This window comes from Furipterus horrens, unplaced genomic scaffold, assembly GCF_987537825.1.
Source record: "Furipterus horrens unplaced genomic scaffold, mFurHor1.1.pri manual_scaffold_8, whole genome shotgun sequence".
Taxonomy (NCBI): domain Eukaryota; kingdom Metazoa; phylum Chordata; class Mammalia; order Chiroptera; family Furipteridae; genus Furipterus; species Furipterus horrens.
The window spans coordinates 17,622,535-17,637,379 of NW_028327178.1; the positions used below are offsets into that span (position 1 = coordinate 17,622,535).

At 51.7% G+C, this 14,845-nt stretch overlaps 1 protein-coding gene across 2 annotated transcripts in view; it reads left to right on the plus strand.

Annotated features, from left to right (window-relative positions):
- The first annotated feature begins 9,390 nt into the window (after positions 1-9,390).
- SMAD7 (SMAD family member 7) overlaps positions 9,391-14,845 on the plus strand; it is a 28,926-nt gene continuing 23,471 nt past the window's right edge. Inside the window, exons 1-2 of one of the 2 annotated variants that reach the window (XM_090285540.1) lie at positions 9,391-11,612; positions 12,923-12,976. In XM_090285540.1, the coding sequence (XP_090141666.1) occupies positions 11,003-11,612; positions 12,923-12,976 (664 nt within the window). In that variant the 5' untranslated portion in view covers positions 9,391-11,002. The remainder of the gene's footprint in view (positions 11,613-12,922; positions 12,977-14,845) is intronic. The other variant, XM_090285539.1, reaches the window with a different exon arrangement.

The window sequence follows — 14,845 nt, forward strand, 5'->3', positions numbered from 1 at the left end:
CTGGCTGTCTCCCTGTCTTGGAAGAGCCCTACCTGATCTTTGCTCCTTCCCAGTCAGGCCTTCCCTGATCGCAGGTCTGAAAGGGCCATTCTCAGCCCCACACCAGCCCTAGGACCTCACTCTATGTCATGCTTTCCAGAGCTCTTCTAACTGTGAAATTATGTTTTATGTCTTTGTTTCCTTAGCTATTATCTGTCTCCCCCTAGAATGCAAACTCCCCTGGAGCGATGACACATGGTTGGGGTGCAGGAGAACTGGGGAATGGTCTTTGCTTGCTGGGGCCACAGTGTAGCCGGGGTGACAGGACTCTGGGGCCTGTGAAACAAGATCCTGTGAACTAAGGGGCACAGGACATGGGTGCTGTTTGAGTCCCAGAAGGGAGGTCAATGACCATTCATCCATTCACTCACAGAGCACCTAGTACCATGCAGAACAGCCAGCGTCAGCCAGCCAGAGAGAGCTCTACTGTTCTTGTTTTTCTTCCTGTTTCTTTTTACCTGTATATTTGCTATGTTGCCCTTGAAATATTTGGGACAGCTGCACATTCCTGGGTGTAGAGACTTGTAGACAGAGGCATGGATCAGGCCTGGCCCTAAAGTGCTACTAACCAGCTGGGTGACCTCTGAGAATTTTCTCCCCATCTTCATGGAGCCCTGCGTGAGAGAATCCACATGAGGACCCTCCAGCAGAAAGGGGATGCAAGGGGAAGGACAAGAGAGTTTTAACTAAGTCCTGTCTACTTTTGGGCACCTTATTCCTCAGTAAGGTGCTTAGAATCCTCTAGGAACTCGCTCCGTCTGAGAGTCTATCCTTGGGGTGTAAGCAGCAGTTTGTCATCTTCAGGGCTTTGCATTGAGGGGCCTTTCAATTCAGTCGCCAACACTTAATTTAGCTGAAGAAGTCTGCAAATAAATACCATCCGTTATCACGACCATTTCATAAAAAATAGGGCACATTCATTCCCCCAGTGAGGAAGGACATCATCTCAGAACACAGGGTTTCCTTCCTTGTTGGTCAGACTGTCATGTATTCGGCTGATGACACATGCTTACTCTATTCCAGTCACTGGACTTGATGGACTGGAATACTCACACCCTGCCTTCATGGAGTTTAGAGTGGGGGGAACTGTAATTAAGTATAAAACTTCAAGTTTTAAGTGCTACAAAAGGGAGATGCCTGCGGCTCTGAGGGTGCCTAATGGCGGAGGTGGGGCGACCTAATCTCAGAGACTGGAAGCCTGGAGGAGCCTTGGGAGAGAAGGAGAGAGGTGCATTTCAGGCTGAGAGAGAGCATGCGCACACAGGCCCGGGGTGGAGGGAAGCAGCTGCCAGGCCACTCGGGGCTTTGCAAGACAAGGGAGGGACTTCGCCTTTGTTCTAAGAGCGCGTGGAAGCGTGTTGGGTGCTGGTGCAGTCAGCCCAGCACTGAGACCAACCTGAGCAGAAGGACCTGGTGCATCTGAGTGAGGCAAGGGCTGCAGTGAGGAAAACGCCCTGGGCCCCGGTCACTGGAGAGAGGCTGGTGGCTTGTGGTGCGGTTAAGGGGGTGAACCTGGAGCAAAGTGTGTGGGCAGAGGGGCATCTAGAAAGTAAAATGGACAGGATGTGGAGGCGGGTTTGCATATGAAGGAGCTGCTGTTCAGGCTGATCTTGCATTTGTGACTCCCACCACTGGGTGGATGGGGTGGGCTTTCTCATCCTGGAGCTCTGGAGAAGCACATTCTGGGAGGAAGATGCCTTGTGTGGGACACAATGAGCCTCTGGCGCCTTGGAGATGTCCAAGGGGAGGTGTCAAATAGGCATGTGGATATGGGAGACTATAGTGCAGAGGCCAGAGACTTTGAACTTGACTCTTTTTCTATATCTCTGGTTGGAATGGTGGCCGCTCCCTAAGAGGAGGGAGGGGCGGATGGCAGGATAGAAGGAAGCCTTACTTGTCTCTTTGTGCCCTTTTGTACTCTGAATTGTGAACCACTATGCATGCATTATCTATGCAAAAGCCAACAAAATAGCAAAAGAAAACTAAAAATACAAATAATTTAGCATTTGGTAAAACATACATCATGATGCGCACTTGACCATGGATGACAGGGTCTGGTGTTTGGACTGGAAACGAGGAAGCTCTGGGTTATGTAACCTGTAAAAATCCCTTCTTGCCATTTTCCTTACCATCTACCAGGCTCAAGCAATGCTAAATAACATCATGTTCCACCCACCTTGAAAGTGATCAAAATAAATGTTTATGAGGGTGAGGGAGGTCAAGACTGAACTTGGCAGGGCAGCATCCTACCCACTGGGTCTCTCCGTCCCAGTGAAGGGGAAGGTGGACCTCTTCTCCTTTCCTTGCTTGTCACAATTACCGACAAAGGTATTTTGAGGACATAGGAAATATTTAAGACTCATTGTTATGCTAGAAAAGAACTGGAAACAATTCTTTAAAAAATCCTCTTCTCATTTATCTCTCTCTCTCTCAGTCTAAGAAAAACATTTTCCAGGCTTATTTATTTGTTTTTAAACTCTGATACACTGGTCTTACTTCTCTGACCCAGTTCCTTGTAAAATCCACATGAAGTCCCAGACACTAGAAAAAGTGGCTTCCTTCTTCATTACCCTATCACTTAGACACTTAACGCCTCTAAAAATTCATTTCCTAGCCTGGGAGGGTTAGTCAAAATTATCTTATTGGGGGCTCCTACCTCAGAATCCATGAGAATCGTGGTGATTAGCATCTGTATACCTCTTAGTTTACATAGCGCTTGGGCTGGCTGAGTGTCCCCGAACATCCCAGCAACCCCTGGGGAGGGCTTTGTTTTCTGAGCCTCACTCCGGGTCTGGCACACTTAAGACGTTGTTAATTCAGTGTTTGTTGCCTGAGGAAGGCAGACAGACTACGGAAACAGGCTTTCCTACGGCCTCGCAGCTAGGAAGGGCAGACAAGTATATTTCATCCTAAACCTGGGCGGAGGGTTTCTTCTGCTGCCTCAGGTCCCCACCTGCGGGAATGTGTTGACCGTCACTCATGGGGCCAGGCATCTCTGGTGCGTCCCCAAACGTGCCAGGGGCAGGGTGTGTGGTCACTTCTGACTCCCTTTCTCTATTACAGTTGAAGCATTCCCTCCTGCAGGCTGCCGGTTCTGATTCACCATTACCAGATGCTTCGTCACACAGATCCTAACCGGCATTTAGTAGGCGGAACTGAGCGCCAAAGTCATCTTTTAATGACTTTTGGCAGGGGAAAGGGAGAGAGAAAACTAGGATGCAAAATCAGAAAACCAGCTAAGGTTTGCTCGGCAGTCCACTGTGACCAGGGGTTTGGAGTTTGTTTAGGTGCGTGGTGAGCCGAAGGAGGACGGCCTGCAGCTTGGACTGGAAGAGTTACACCAGGGCTCCTCAGGGGGCCTCTGCGTTAGGCTCAGCATTTATTTCTGTGCTTTCCTGTCTTTCAAATCAACTTCCTAGTGCCTGTGGGAATCATCCACACTGGATGGGTCTCTGTCTATCCTGCGATGGGGAGTGATAATCTTTCACTGTTAGACGTTTGGGAGCATTATCTAAGTATCCCCATCGCTGAGCCTTCGGCAGCCACTATCCCCGCTGAAAACATTCTTCTCTCCCCCTGTTCCTGACATGAACCTGTTTGACACACGTGAAGCTTGATTGTTGATTTGAGCAGTGGAGGTCATGGAGATTTTTCCAGTATTTGAGAAGAAGCTGCTTTGTGCCTGTAGATGAGCTAATGTTGTTGCTGCAGTTTCTTGCTACAAAGAAAACTTGATTCTGAGAGAGATGATCTCCCTCATGCATTGCAGGGGCCTCAGCTGCATCGCTGACTTCCTGAGGCTGAGGCGCATTTGTAGGTCAAGTCATATATTTAAGTGACAAGCATAGCTTGGGTTTTGAAGAGAGCGTGAAGTTGATAGAAACCTACACATTTCTTCTTTCGTTCCTGTTTTCCTTTCGAACACCATCATTTGTACCATGACCACATCTTCCTGGTTAGTCAACTCAGCTAAACTAGTCCCAAATATTTCTTCCTTTAGGAAGCTTTTCATGATCCTTCTCAGACAGAATACATCCTTTGATTTTCTTTCTTTTTAAAAAGACTTTATTTATTTACTTTTAGAGTGAGGGGCAAGGATGGAGAAAGAGAGGAAGAGAAACATCTACATGTGAGAGGTACATCAACTGCTTGCCTCTTGTACACCTCCAACCAGGGACCTGGCCTACAACCCTGGCATGTGCCCTGACCAGGAACCGAACCAGCAACCCTTTGTTTCACAGGCTGGTGCTCAATCCACTGAGCCACACCAGCCAGGGCTACATCCCTTGATTTTCTGTTCTCCCAAGCCAGTGTCTCCTATTATTGCTGCTGGGATGGCGTTGATGACACGTGTAAGTTTTCATAGTCTTGGTCTTGTCTGAGATTTTATGCGCCTCTTAAAGGTAAAGGTGGCCGAATACCACCTTTCTACTCCCCAGGGGTCTCGCCTGGTGCTGGGTACTACATCTTGAATCAGTGCTGCCTAAATGCATTGAGAATCACGTGAACACATTTCTGTTCCAGAGAGCAAAGCTCTCATTTTCTGAGACTGCGCAGGCTCCTCCCTGTGTCTCTGTGGTCCCGACAGCGGTATTTATGAGGCTGTCTGTTCCGGGTTAGGACTTGCACCTGACTGATAGCTAGGATGACTTTTGATTAGGCCTAGCATGTTTCCTCACTGACTCCTGCCAGAGTCATGACGAGGCAGCCTCCACCCTTGCCGTCTGGGATGACACACTGGCCGCTGTTGTCATTGGCCTTCCTGTGGTAACTGCCCCGCAGAGAGAGAAGCTGTCTACAGCCTCACTTCCACGGCGGACCTCGCCAACCTGTCCTTTTCTAAAAGAACATCAGAAGAGCAACTTTCAGGAAATGAGAATAGCAGTCAAGGATTTAAAAAATAATCTTTAAATCTGTATATTTTTTGAATAAGTAACACATTCACATGGTGCAAAATCCAAAAGGTACAAAAAGTCATATACAGTGAAGTTTCCCTCCCAGTTCTGTTTCTTAGCCAGTTGGTGCCCCGCCCAGGAAGAAACTGCATCCCATATGATGACTGTATGTTTGAATGTTCCTGCTGTCCAAGATCTTTACTTTTTCTGGATGTTTCTCCTGTGTCCTCCATAAACAACATTCATTTCCTCCTGCCCTTCCCTCCGGCCCTCAGAACCTGGCTGAGCGTTTTGGATGGCCACCTGGCAGATGTTACGGTTCAGCCGACAGCACGTCTGCCATGCAGGAATATTTGTTGAGTTGGGGCTTAGAGCATCTCTATTTGATTGTGAATTAGACGCATTTTCATTCACTTATGTTGCTGTTCTTTTAAGATAAGCCAGGAAGTGCCGATAGTCACATCGGCCTCACTCACGAACCTTCCTTTCATGAACCAGCACTTCCATTTGTATGGCTGCCAGTTCAGGATGGTTTTAGGGCTCACTCACACATTTTTTCAGGGGGCGGTTGTGCAAGAAATGTCAATATTTTCCAATACTTTTTTGGCCTCTTCCATTGTTTTTTCTTTCAGCTTCTGCAAGGAGAAACCCTTACCCCTGCCTCACCCCTATCTTTGGGCCCCACCAACAAACATCCACACGCACTCCGGGACTCTTTCTGCTTTTCTCTTCCAGGAACCACTGAAACGAGAAAAGCACTGAAAAGATGAATTCTGTCTTCCTTGGACAGGAGAGTTTTTTTGTTTTTGTTTTGGCTTTTGCTTAGCGTTGCTTGTTGGTATGGAGAGTTCCTTACGTTCTTGTTTTTGCCTTCCTTTTTCTTTCAAGTCAGTCTCCCCCTGGCCATTGTGGAGGGGTCACCTGGTTCTCCTCCACTTCCTGTGCATTCCAGGGCCCTGCCTGCTGAAGACCAGGGGCCTTGGAGAAATCTCCCTCCGGCTTCCTCTCTCCTCTGGATGCTTAGCTAGCGGTCAGTGAAGTGGCAGCCCCCGCAGTCATCCGGGTGCCAGGGGCCAGTGATTAAGTAGCCAGGTCTTGAGCTGTCTCCATCCTGGTTTGTCATAACTCTGCTGCAAGTTATTTTGGTCTCTGTGACTTGTGGCTGCACCATGATTACGGTTTGATATCTATCACCAAAGTGACTAAAAGATGAAAATAGAAGCCACAACAGGAAATAAACAACTGCAAATGAGATATTTTATTCCATATTCCCTGCCAGCAAATGATTAGAATCAAACTCATTCACAATAGTTTGGTGAACTTCTAAACTTTTTCTTTTAAAGGGTTAGAATAGTTTGAAAGAGGGTGCTTGTCGTCTCATTTTGGCCCAAGGAAAGGAAAGGAACTCCCTTTCTAGGCACACGGGCCATCCAGGAGTTCTTTTGCCGCCTAGCTTCTTTCTTGGAAAGGAAAGGAATAAGAACGCAATGGGGTGGGGCTGGCTCTCAGGAAGGCTTGGGATGTTAATTGATTCAGGGAATGCCAGTGAGCTTATAAAGCAGCACCAGCCATTGTAGCTACTCGCCCAGCATCCCACCCATTGTCTACTTAGGGCAGTAAAATGGAGAAGGAAAGCCATGTAGAGAGGGCAAGATAGGGGTGACGCCTGAATTAAAACACCCACAATTACACTATATGGGAACATATCTCTGCAAGTATATGCACGTTCCACCCAGACAAGCTGTGACGTCAGATTCAACTCCTTAAACACCCACTAAACCCTACTTGCCCTGTGTGTGCATGGCCTCTCATTACAGTGGTAGCACCATTGGTCAGATTTCCAAAAGTCTTCAGATTCTCCATAACTTGAAGTTTAATTTGAGTTATGACATTTGCTTTCTGCTTATTTAAGTCCTTTCTGTCTGAGAACCTTGCTTTGCCTCTCTTGAAGAGCAAAGATCTCCTAGTGAGGCCCGGAGCAGATCTCCTAGTGAGGCTCAGGAATGGGACCCCGAGAAAGCAGGAAACTTGCCCAGAAAGCTTTTAAAACCCTGCCAAGTGCCCTCTTAATGTGAGGATCACCACTAGTGCAAAGTTATTTAACCAGGGAGTGGCAGAGCCCTCGCTGGGAATCAGGTTCTCCGACTTCTAACCTGGTATTCTTTCTTTCTTTTAAATATTTTACTTATTTATTTTTAGAGAGAGAGGGAGGGAGGGAGGTAGAGAAACACCAATGCGTGGCTGCCTCTCACACACCCAGAACTGGGGACCTGGCCCACAACCCAGGCATGTGCGCTGACCGGGAATCGAACCAGTAACTCTTTTGTTCGCAGGCTGGCACTCAGTCCACTGAGCCACACCAGCCAGGGCTAGCCTGGTATTCTTTCTAAGCTTTTCTGAGGTTATACATTTCCCAGACACCTCAAAAATCTCATTTCTGTCTTTTCTGCCTTGTCTATTGATGGGATCATCCATATCCAAACATCGACCTCATCCATTTTCTCCAGGGCTTTCCCTCCTATTTGTGTAGGCAGCTTCTTTAGAAAATCTCTCTCTCTCTCTCACACACACACACCACATAATCAGTGCCCTTTTCAATAAGCAACGTTCTTATTACAAAGTTACGATCCTATACAATTGTTGCCTCTGTGGCTCTACAAAGTAACCTTTAGAATGCCAGCTTCCGCCGGTGTTGCTACAACACGGTTTGTACCACTTGACCTCCTTTTGTCTTCAGGACGCCTGTGCCTGGCCAATATTCCTGATTTTCTCTCATATTTATACCTCCATAGGTGCTTTTGGTGGTCTTAGGGGGCGTGGCCCAAATGTCGCTTTAGGTTCTGTCCACTCCGTGGATTCCTCATATTTAATGAGTATCCATTGCATGTCAGACACCTTTAAATTGCTGGAAAAGAAGGGGCTGAGCTCTAAAGCTAAGCTTCATTTGTGCTTTTTCCTTCCATGAATGTATAATTTAGCTGGGAAAGTGAAAATAGTACATTTTGCCTCTTCTAAAGATCCGTTAAACTCCCATTGTCCTCCTGATCTCACAATTCTAAATAACATTTAAAAATCTTATTCCATCGAAATTGACTGCGGGAGAAGGGGTAGGGGGAAAGCAATGGTGGGAAAAGTGGGACAACTGTAATAGATAAAACAATAAATAAAAATTTTTTTAAAATCTTATTCCACTAAATAAGATGTGAGGTTAGATCACCATGCCAACTAGTGGCCTCATTAATATCGATGCCTATACGTATATTTAAATCAGTGTGTTTCTCAGTACCATCTGCTTTCACGAAGTAAATGCTTCTGGTCTTTTACCTTACCAATACTTTCCCCATTTCCATGCAGCCAACGGGTTTGTGCTTTTTCCCAAACCTAGGGTCAGGCGATAAACTCGCTGACCCTAAGCACCTTGAAAGCTACGGGGCCCATGAAGGGGCAGAAACAGGCCCTGCATGCATATGTATGTCCTAGGCAGGTCTGCTCCAAAGGTAACCTTTTCGCGCCGGGAGGCGGGGTGGCTGAGGTCTTCCGGGCTCCAGAGGAAACCTGCCCGCGGCGGGCGTGCGAGCCCCCGCCCCACCACCCCGCTCTCCCCGCCAGGATGCTGCCCCTCGCAGCTCGTCAACCGGCCAAATGCATTCCAGAGCTGTGCACAAGACACACTTCTCCAAGCAGTCCTAGAAACCCGAGCCCGGAACGGGAGAGGGCGGGAGGGAGCACGCGGCCGCCGCTGAGGTCACATTCGCACCGCCTCCCCGCCCTCGGCGGCCCGGCTGTTCTCTCCAGCGCACACCTCCCAGGGCTTCGGTCCAGTCCAGTGTAAATGTGTTTTAAACGGAGACAGCGCTCTCCTCCCCCTTCCCTCCTGCGCGGCCAAGGGATCCGCCGCCAAGGCCTTTAAAACAAAACGAATGAATGAAGCGCTAGAGCAAGCGCGCGGGACAGCCACTGAGAAGCTCCACGGGCTGGGTCTAAATCGGGCCACCGACTGGCTCGTTCAGCTCCAAAACTCGCCGGCGAAGCCCGCTGGGTGTTCTCGGGGCTTCTCGTTTCTCCTCTGATCCGGCCAGGTTTCAGTCGATTCTGGGAGCTACTTTGCTCCCCACCTTCATTCGCGCCCCCCTCCATGGTTCCCCTCTCCGCAAACCCTGGAGGGGGTGGCGGTGGCTGGGGGCGGGGGGAGAAATAGATTTTAGAAACCCGATCTGTTGTTTGCGAAACACAATCGCTTTTTTTTTTTTAAAGCGACAGGGTGTCTAGACGGCCACGTGACGAGGCCGGAGCCGGGCGCGCCACTGCGCAGTGGAACCAGCAGAGCAGAGGGCCCGCGGTGGGGTGGGGGGGGGGCGGGGGTGGGGAGGCGGCGGCGGCGGCAGCCGCTGGGGGCGGGGGAGGAAGGGGGAGGGAAGGGGGCGGGGGCGGGAGGCCTTGAGGGAGGCGACGAGCCCCGGGCACATTCGCTCGCTCGCTTGCTCGCTCGGCGCACGAAGGATCCTGTTCCCGAGCCGCGCCAGCCGAGCCAGCCGGGCGCCGTGCTCGGTCCGCTCGCCGCGCCGGAGAGAGCTGCCCGAGACAGAGAGCCAGCACGCCGGCGCCGAGCTGCCGAGAGCCCGGCCCCGGAGCCCTTGAGTGCGACGCGGCGAATCCCGGCGGCGGCAGAAGGATCCGAGCGCCAGGAGAGGGCGGACGGGGGACAAGGAGGCTCCCGGGCGAGACGAGCAGAGTCTCGGAGGAGGCGGCGGCGTGAGGACACCGGGGCCTCCTGCCGCTGCAGCCAGGTCAAGGCGAGCAGCCTTTACGTAGAGCCCGGCGGCCAGCCGCGGCTCAGGGAGGGGGCGCCGGCGGTCCCCGAACTAGCCAGCAGCTTGCGCCTAGGAGGGCGAGAGCGCGCGACCCGCCAGGGGCCCGCCGCTGCTGCCGCGTCGCCCTCCCCCGCGCTGTCAGCCCCGCCGGGCGCAGCCGCCGCAGCAGCATCTTCTGCCCCTGCGGCCCCGCCAGCCCCGAGGAAGTCCCAGGCGAAGACCAGAGTCCCTGGGAGCGAAAGAAGAAAGACCAGAGACTCCCCTAAAACACCTATATGCGGAGGATTGAAGCAGTCTAGCCAAAGCTTTCTGTGGATTAAAAATACATACAGTTTTTTTCTTTCGGCAGAAGAAAAGGAGAGGAAGACCAGCAGGGATCTGCCAGGGAGAAAAAGGGGATGTAACTCGTGGATACGTTTTTTTCACCCCTCAAACGGCTTGTTCTACTTTGTAAACATTTTCTTTTTTTAAATCTTCGTTACAGTCGGACGGCCCCAGACCTCCAGGGTGAGAGGAGGTGGTGTTTTTCATTTTGGGCTTTGCATATTTGGTTCTTAGATTTTGAGACAGCCTTCTGATTTCGCCAGACATCTCATGCAGGGTGAAGTCCACTCGGCCCCCTCCCCCGAGTCTTCGTGTGCACGGAATTTGAGGAGATCCGGTTACTAAGGATATAGAGGAAAAAAAATAAATCGCGTGCCTGCTTTTTTTTTTTAATTGCCTGCTTCTCCCCACCCCCAAATTAAGTTGCTTAGCAAGGGGGAAAGAGGGTTTTTCCTCCCTCCAGAGGCTCAGTCCAACGCCTTTAGTTTTTTGCCCCCGCTGATCTTCCATGTAGGAAGCCGAGGCTGGCGAGCCCGACACTCGGGAGCCGCTGCGGGGGGGCCTCTTTTTGGGGAGGCGCCGACCCGGGCAGGCTTCGCCGACCCCAGGGAAGCGGCTGCCGCGTTTCTCCGGGGTGCGTCGGGGCCCGAGAGCCGCGCAGGGCGCGGGCCGCGCGGGGTGGGGCAGCCGGAGCGCAGGCCCCCGAGCTCCGGCGGGCGCCTCCGGGCCCCCGCGCGCGCCCCGGCCTCCGGGAGACTGGCGCATGCCCCGGAGCGCCCCTCGGGCCGCCGCCGCTCCTGCCCGGGCCCCTGCTGCTGCTGCTGTCGCCTGCGCCTGCTGCCCCAACTCGGCGCCCGACTTCTTCATGGTGTGCGGAGGTCATGTTCGCTCCTTAGCCGGCAAACGACTTTTCTCCTCGCCTCCTCGCCCCGCATGTTCAGGACCAAACGATCTGCGCTCGTCCGGCGTCTCTGGAGGAGCCGTGCGCCCGGCGGCGAGGACGAGGAGGAGGGCGCGGGGGGAAGCGGAGGAGGCGGCGAGCTTCGGGGAGAAGGGGCGACGGACGGCCGGGCACATGGGGCCAGTGGTGGCGACGCAAGCAGGGCTGGCTGCTGCCTGGGCAAGGCGGTCCGAGGTGCCAAAGGTCACCATCACCACCCCCAAGCCGGGGGCACCGGTGCGGCCGGGGGCGCCGAGGCGGATTTGAAGGCGCTCACACACTCGGTGCTTAAGAAACTGAAGGAGCGGCAGCTGGAGCTGCTGCTCCAGGCCGTGGAATCCCGCGGCGGTACGCGCACCGCGTGCCTCTTGCTGCCTGGCCGCCTGGACTGCAGGCTGGGCCTGGGGGCGCCCGCTGGCTCGCAGCCCACCCAGCCGCCCTCGTCCTACTCGCTCCCCCTCCTGCTGTGCAAAGTGTTCAGGTGGCCAGATCTCAGGCATTCCTCGGAAGTCAAGAGGCTGTGTTGCTGTGAATCTTATGGGAAGATCAACCCCGAGCTGGTGTGCTGCAACCCCCATCACCTTAGCCGACTCTGCGAACTAGGTAAGAAGTTGTTCTGCAACCCCCCCCCCCCCCCCCCAATGGGCTGTGTTTGTGCAGCCGCCTCTCTGGAGGGGAGTGTACAGCCCTTCCTGGGAGGAGACTTGGGGACAAAAGTAAAGGGACGAGGGGAAACTGTAAGGGCTTTCCCTGGGGGTTCCCTTCCAATGTTTTTTTGTGTTGTCCCAATGGGACTATGGACACTGCCTTATGCACACTGCACACATGCAGTAAAAAATTAGACGTCCTCATTTCTGGATTAGCTAGGAGTGCAGAGAGAAGTAGGGGTCACGCCTCCCCTGCACCCGGAAAGGCGTTGAGGTGTGTGGCCGAGTTGGATTTGGTCCAAGCCCGCCAAGGAAAGCCGGGTGAAGCGAGTTGTAAAGGCTGACAAGTCTCTGCTCCTTCAGTAAATAAGAAGAGTCACGTCGGGCGCAGTGGCGCGGATATTGCCCTGGCCACGCAGCTATGGAGATTTGGGGGCAAAGAGGGTTAGGATGGGAGGCCGAACTGGGTACCTATTTTCAGCTCTACCAGCCCAGGTTTATAAAGAACCAAGGAGTCAGGAGAAATTGGGTGTCCCGTAGATGCCTTTCTTCCAGCCGAAGAAGGCTCAGGATTAGCCGCGGTGGGGATGGGGGTCTGCCCCCAACTCCTCCGGGACGATGTTACTGCGCTGGGGCCGGGGCTGAGACACCAGGTTCCTCCTCTTTATCTGTTCAGCCTTTTCCATTGCTTCTTTTTTCTCTGCGTCTCTGTGCAGGACGTGGGAAGGGTGCATCCCGGGTGCCACCAGATCCTCCTAAGTTCACCAGCGCACTTGGGGAGCGTCTCTTGGTTGGGCTGGGAAAGGGGAGCCGGGTGTTCCCCGAGCCGGTGCCTACCGCAGCGGCGGGGTCGAAGATGAATTGCGTCCCGGGGCGGGGGGGCCGGAACTGGGGGTCGGAGGCGGGCTGTGGGAGCGGGGTCTGACATTCGCGGACTTGGGTGGGGGGGCTTTGTCGACCCCCGCCCTGGGTAGTGAAGTGCGCGGGCTAGCCAAGCCGCGGCGGAGCGGGTGGTTTCCAGCCAGGCCGGCCGAGCCGCGGTGGCGTCCGCAGACGTGGAGGAGCGGAGCGCCCGGGCTGGCGCCAGGCGGCCTCTTTTGTTTATCTGACAGCTAAATATCAAGGCAATCACCGCCTCGCGGCCCTGCCTCCAACCCCCACAGCTAAGACAAACAGTTGGGCTAAAAGAATGCCTCTGTTATCATAAGTTTCTATCTCTCTTTCTCATGGCTCGACCTTTATTTTCTCTTACTTTTTTAATTTCAGAGTCTCCCCCTCCTCCTTACTCCAGATACCCGATGGATTTTCTCAAACCAACTGGTGAGTAGATGATTTTAAAAATATCCTTCCTTTCTTAAGTTAGAAACAGCCTCTAGAATGTGGATTTTTATGTCCAGGCAGTGACTTGGGCAGGCGCTGGGTTTGCCTGGAACTGCTTATAGGTTTCTTCTGTTGGAAGTTTGCGTTTTTCTGTTTTTGTTGTGGCTGGAGATTGTGTGTGTGTGTGTGTGTGTGTGTGTGTGTGTGACTTAAAAAAAAGTTTCCTAGATATGCTTTACAATTTGTTCCTTTTTCATGTATTTGCACGCCGTGACTGAAGTTGGCTCAGCTTTAACACGTGGAATTTGATCCACGCAGAAGTGTCTTGGGAGCCAAATAGGACAGGTTGATGGGAAAATTCAGAGACTTGTGAGTGCCAGAGGAGTGGGTGGAAAGAATGGATAATTTGATGGAAGGGAAGACAGTTTAAAAAGGTGCAGAGAAGACTTCTGTTTGGAGTAAAAGGTTAGGAAATATAAGAAGCAAAGGCAAAACCACCCTCAAGGGTTTCCTCGGCTCCCTCCCCTGCAAGTCAGCACTCCTCCTCCCGGATTTGCTCAGAATTCTAGGTTGGGGCTATAAAAGTTTTTAGCATAGCTCTGCCTGTTGCTTTGTCACCAGATGGCACTGGGCCAGGGCAAAAGCTCATTTGAGACTGGCACCAGCCCTGTTGTGATTGTCTGCATTCAGCTTCTAGCTGGCAGCGCAGGGCCTCGCCCTATGGAGCTAACAGTGCCGGGGGAAGAGGATCAGCAAAACTGGGACATGGGGGCGACATCAGGGATGGCCCCCGTGTCTAAGAGCCCCTTCTTACAGTGGGAGATTCATTAGCTGAAAAGTGGGGATTGTCACTTTGAAACTTTGTTCCTGTATATTGGATGCCTGGAAAATACAATGTTATTTTTTGCCAAGGTTTTGAAAGAAGTGAAGGGTTGGGCCTCATTTCGCTCCTGGAATTCTAAAGTCCTTTGCCTCATGAGTTTGGCTGTTGGGCTTTCCCCCCACTAATTAAAAGTTTTGCTGGGGCGTTGTCATAAATTAAATACTTTAATGAACGGTGTAACCGAAGCCCGCAGCCCTCCTGGGACTCCACACCGCTTTCTCAAGTCGGGAAGGCGTTGCTGCTTGCCTGGTGCCTGTTTTAATAAGTGGCCTGCAAAGCATGTGATATTTTGCTTTCGATTTACAAAACACCAGATAAATGGTCATTAATGAGTAGATAACCAGCTCTCTGTATTTATAACAAATGTTAACTGAAATTACCAAGCACTGTTTTCTCAAAGAATAACTCGACTGGGTTTTTGGCTCCAAGACTCAAGAATTCTTTCCTGTGGTTAGTTCTCCAAGGGTCCACCTCTGTCCTGTTGTTTTTTCTTCTGTAGTCTTCAAATTTGGAGATTTTCCTTAAAAGAGAGACCAGTTACCTTGACCCTGGGGATAAAACGTTCCCAGAAACCTCCTAAAATCATAGACGAAAAGGGTGACCTCTTAGGTTTCCTGCAAAGATACCGGAATAAATCTGTTCACCGGATTTAAGCAGTCATTCTGCCAGGCCAGGACCTCATTTTCAGTGAGTGGAGTGATATATTTATTCATTAGCAAGTGTTGACATTAGGTAGCAAAATGTGTGTAAACAGAGAAGCCACAAAGACAGGAATGTGCCATTTCCAAGGTGGGGGTGGTGGTGTTTCTCCCCATCAGCCAATAGGAAGTGATTAACGTGCCAATCGGAAACTCAAACAGCTGGTTACTCACCCAAAATGCTTTGTTTGAAATTAAAAAAATAAAATAAAAAAGGAATGAAATAGAGCAGCAACGTGTAAGGGCAACATATATGGACATGAGCAGTGGTGACGGGAAGTCCCCAGA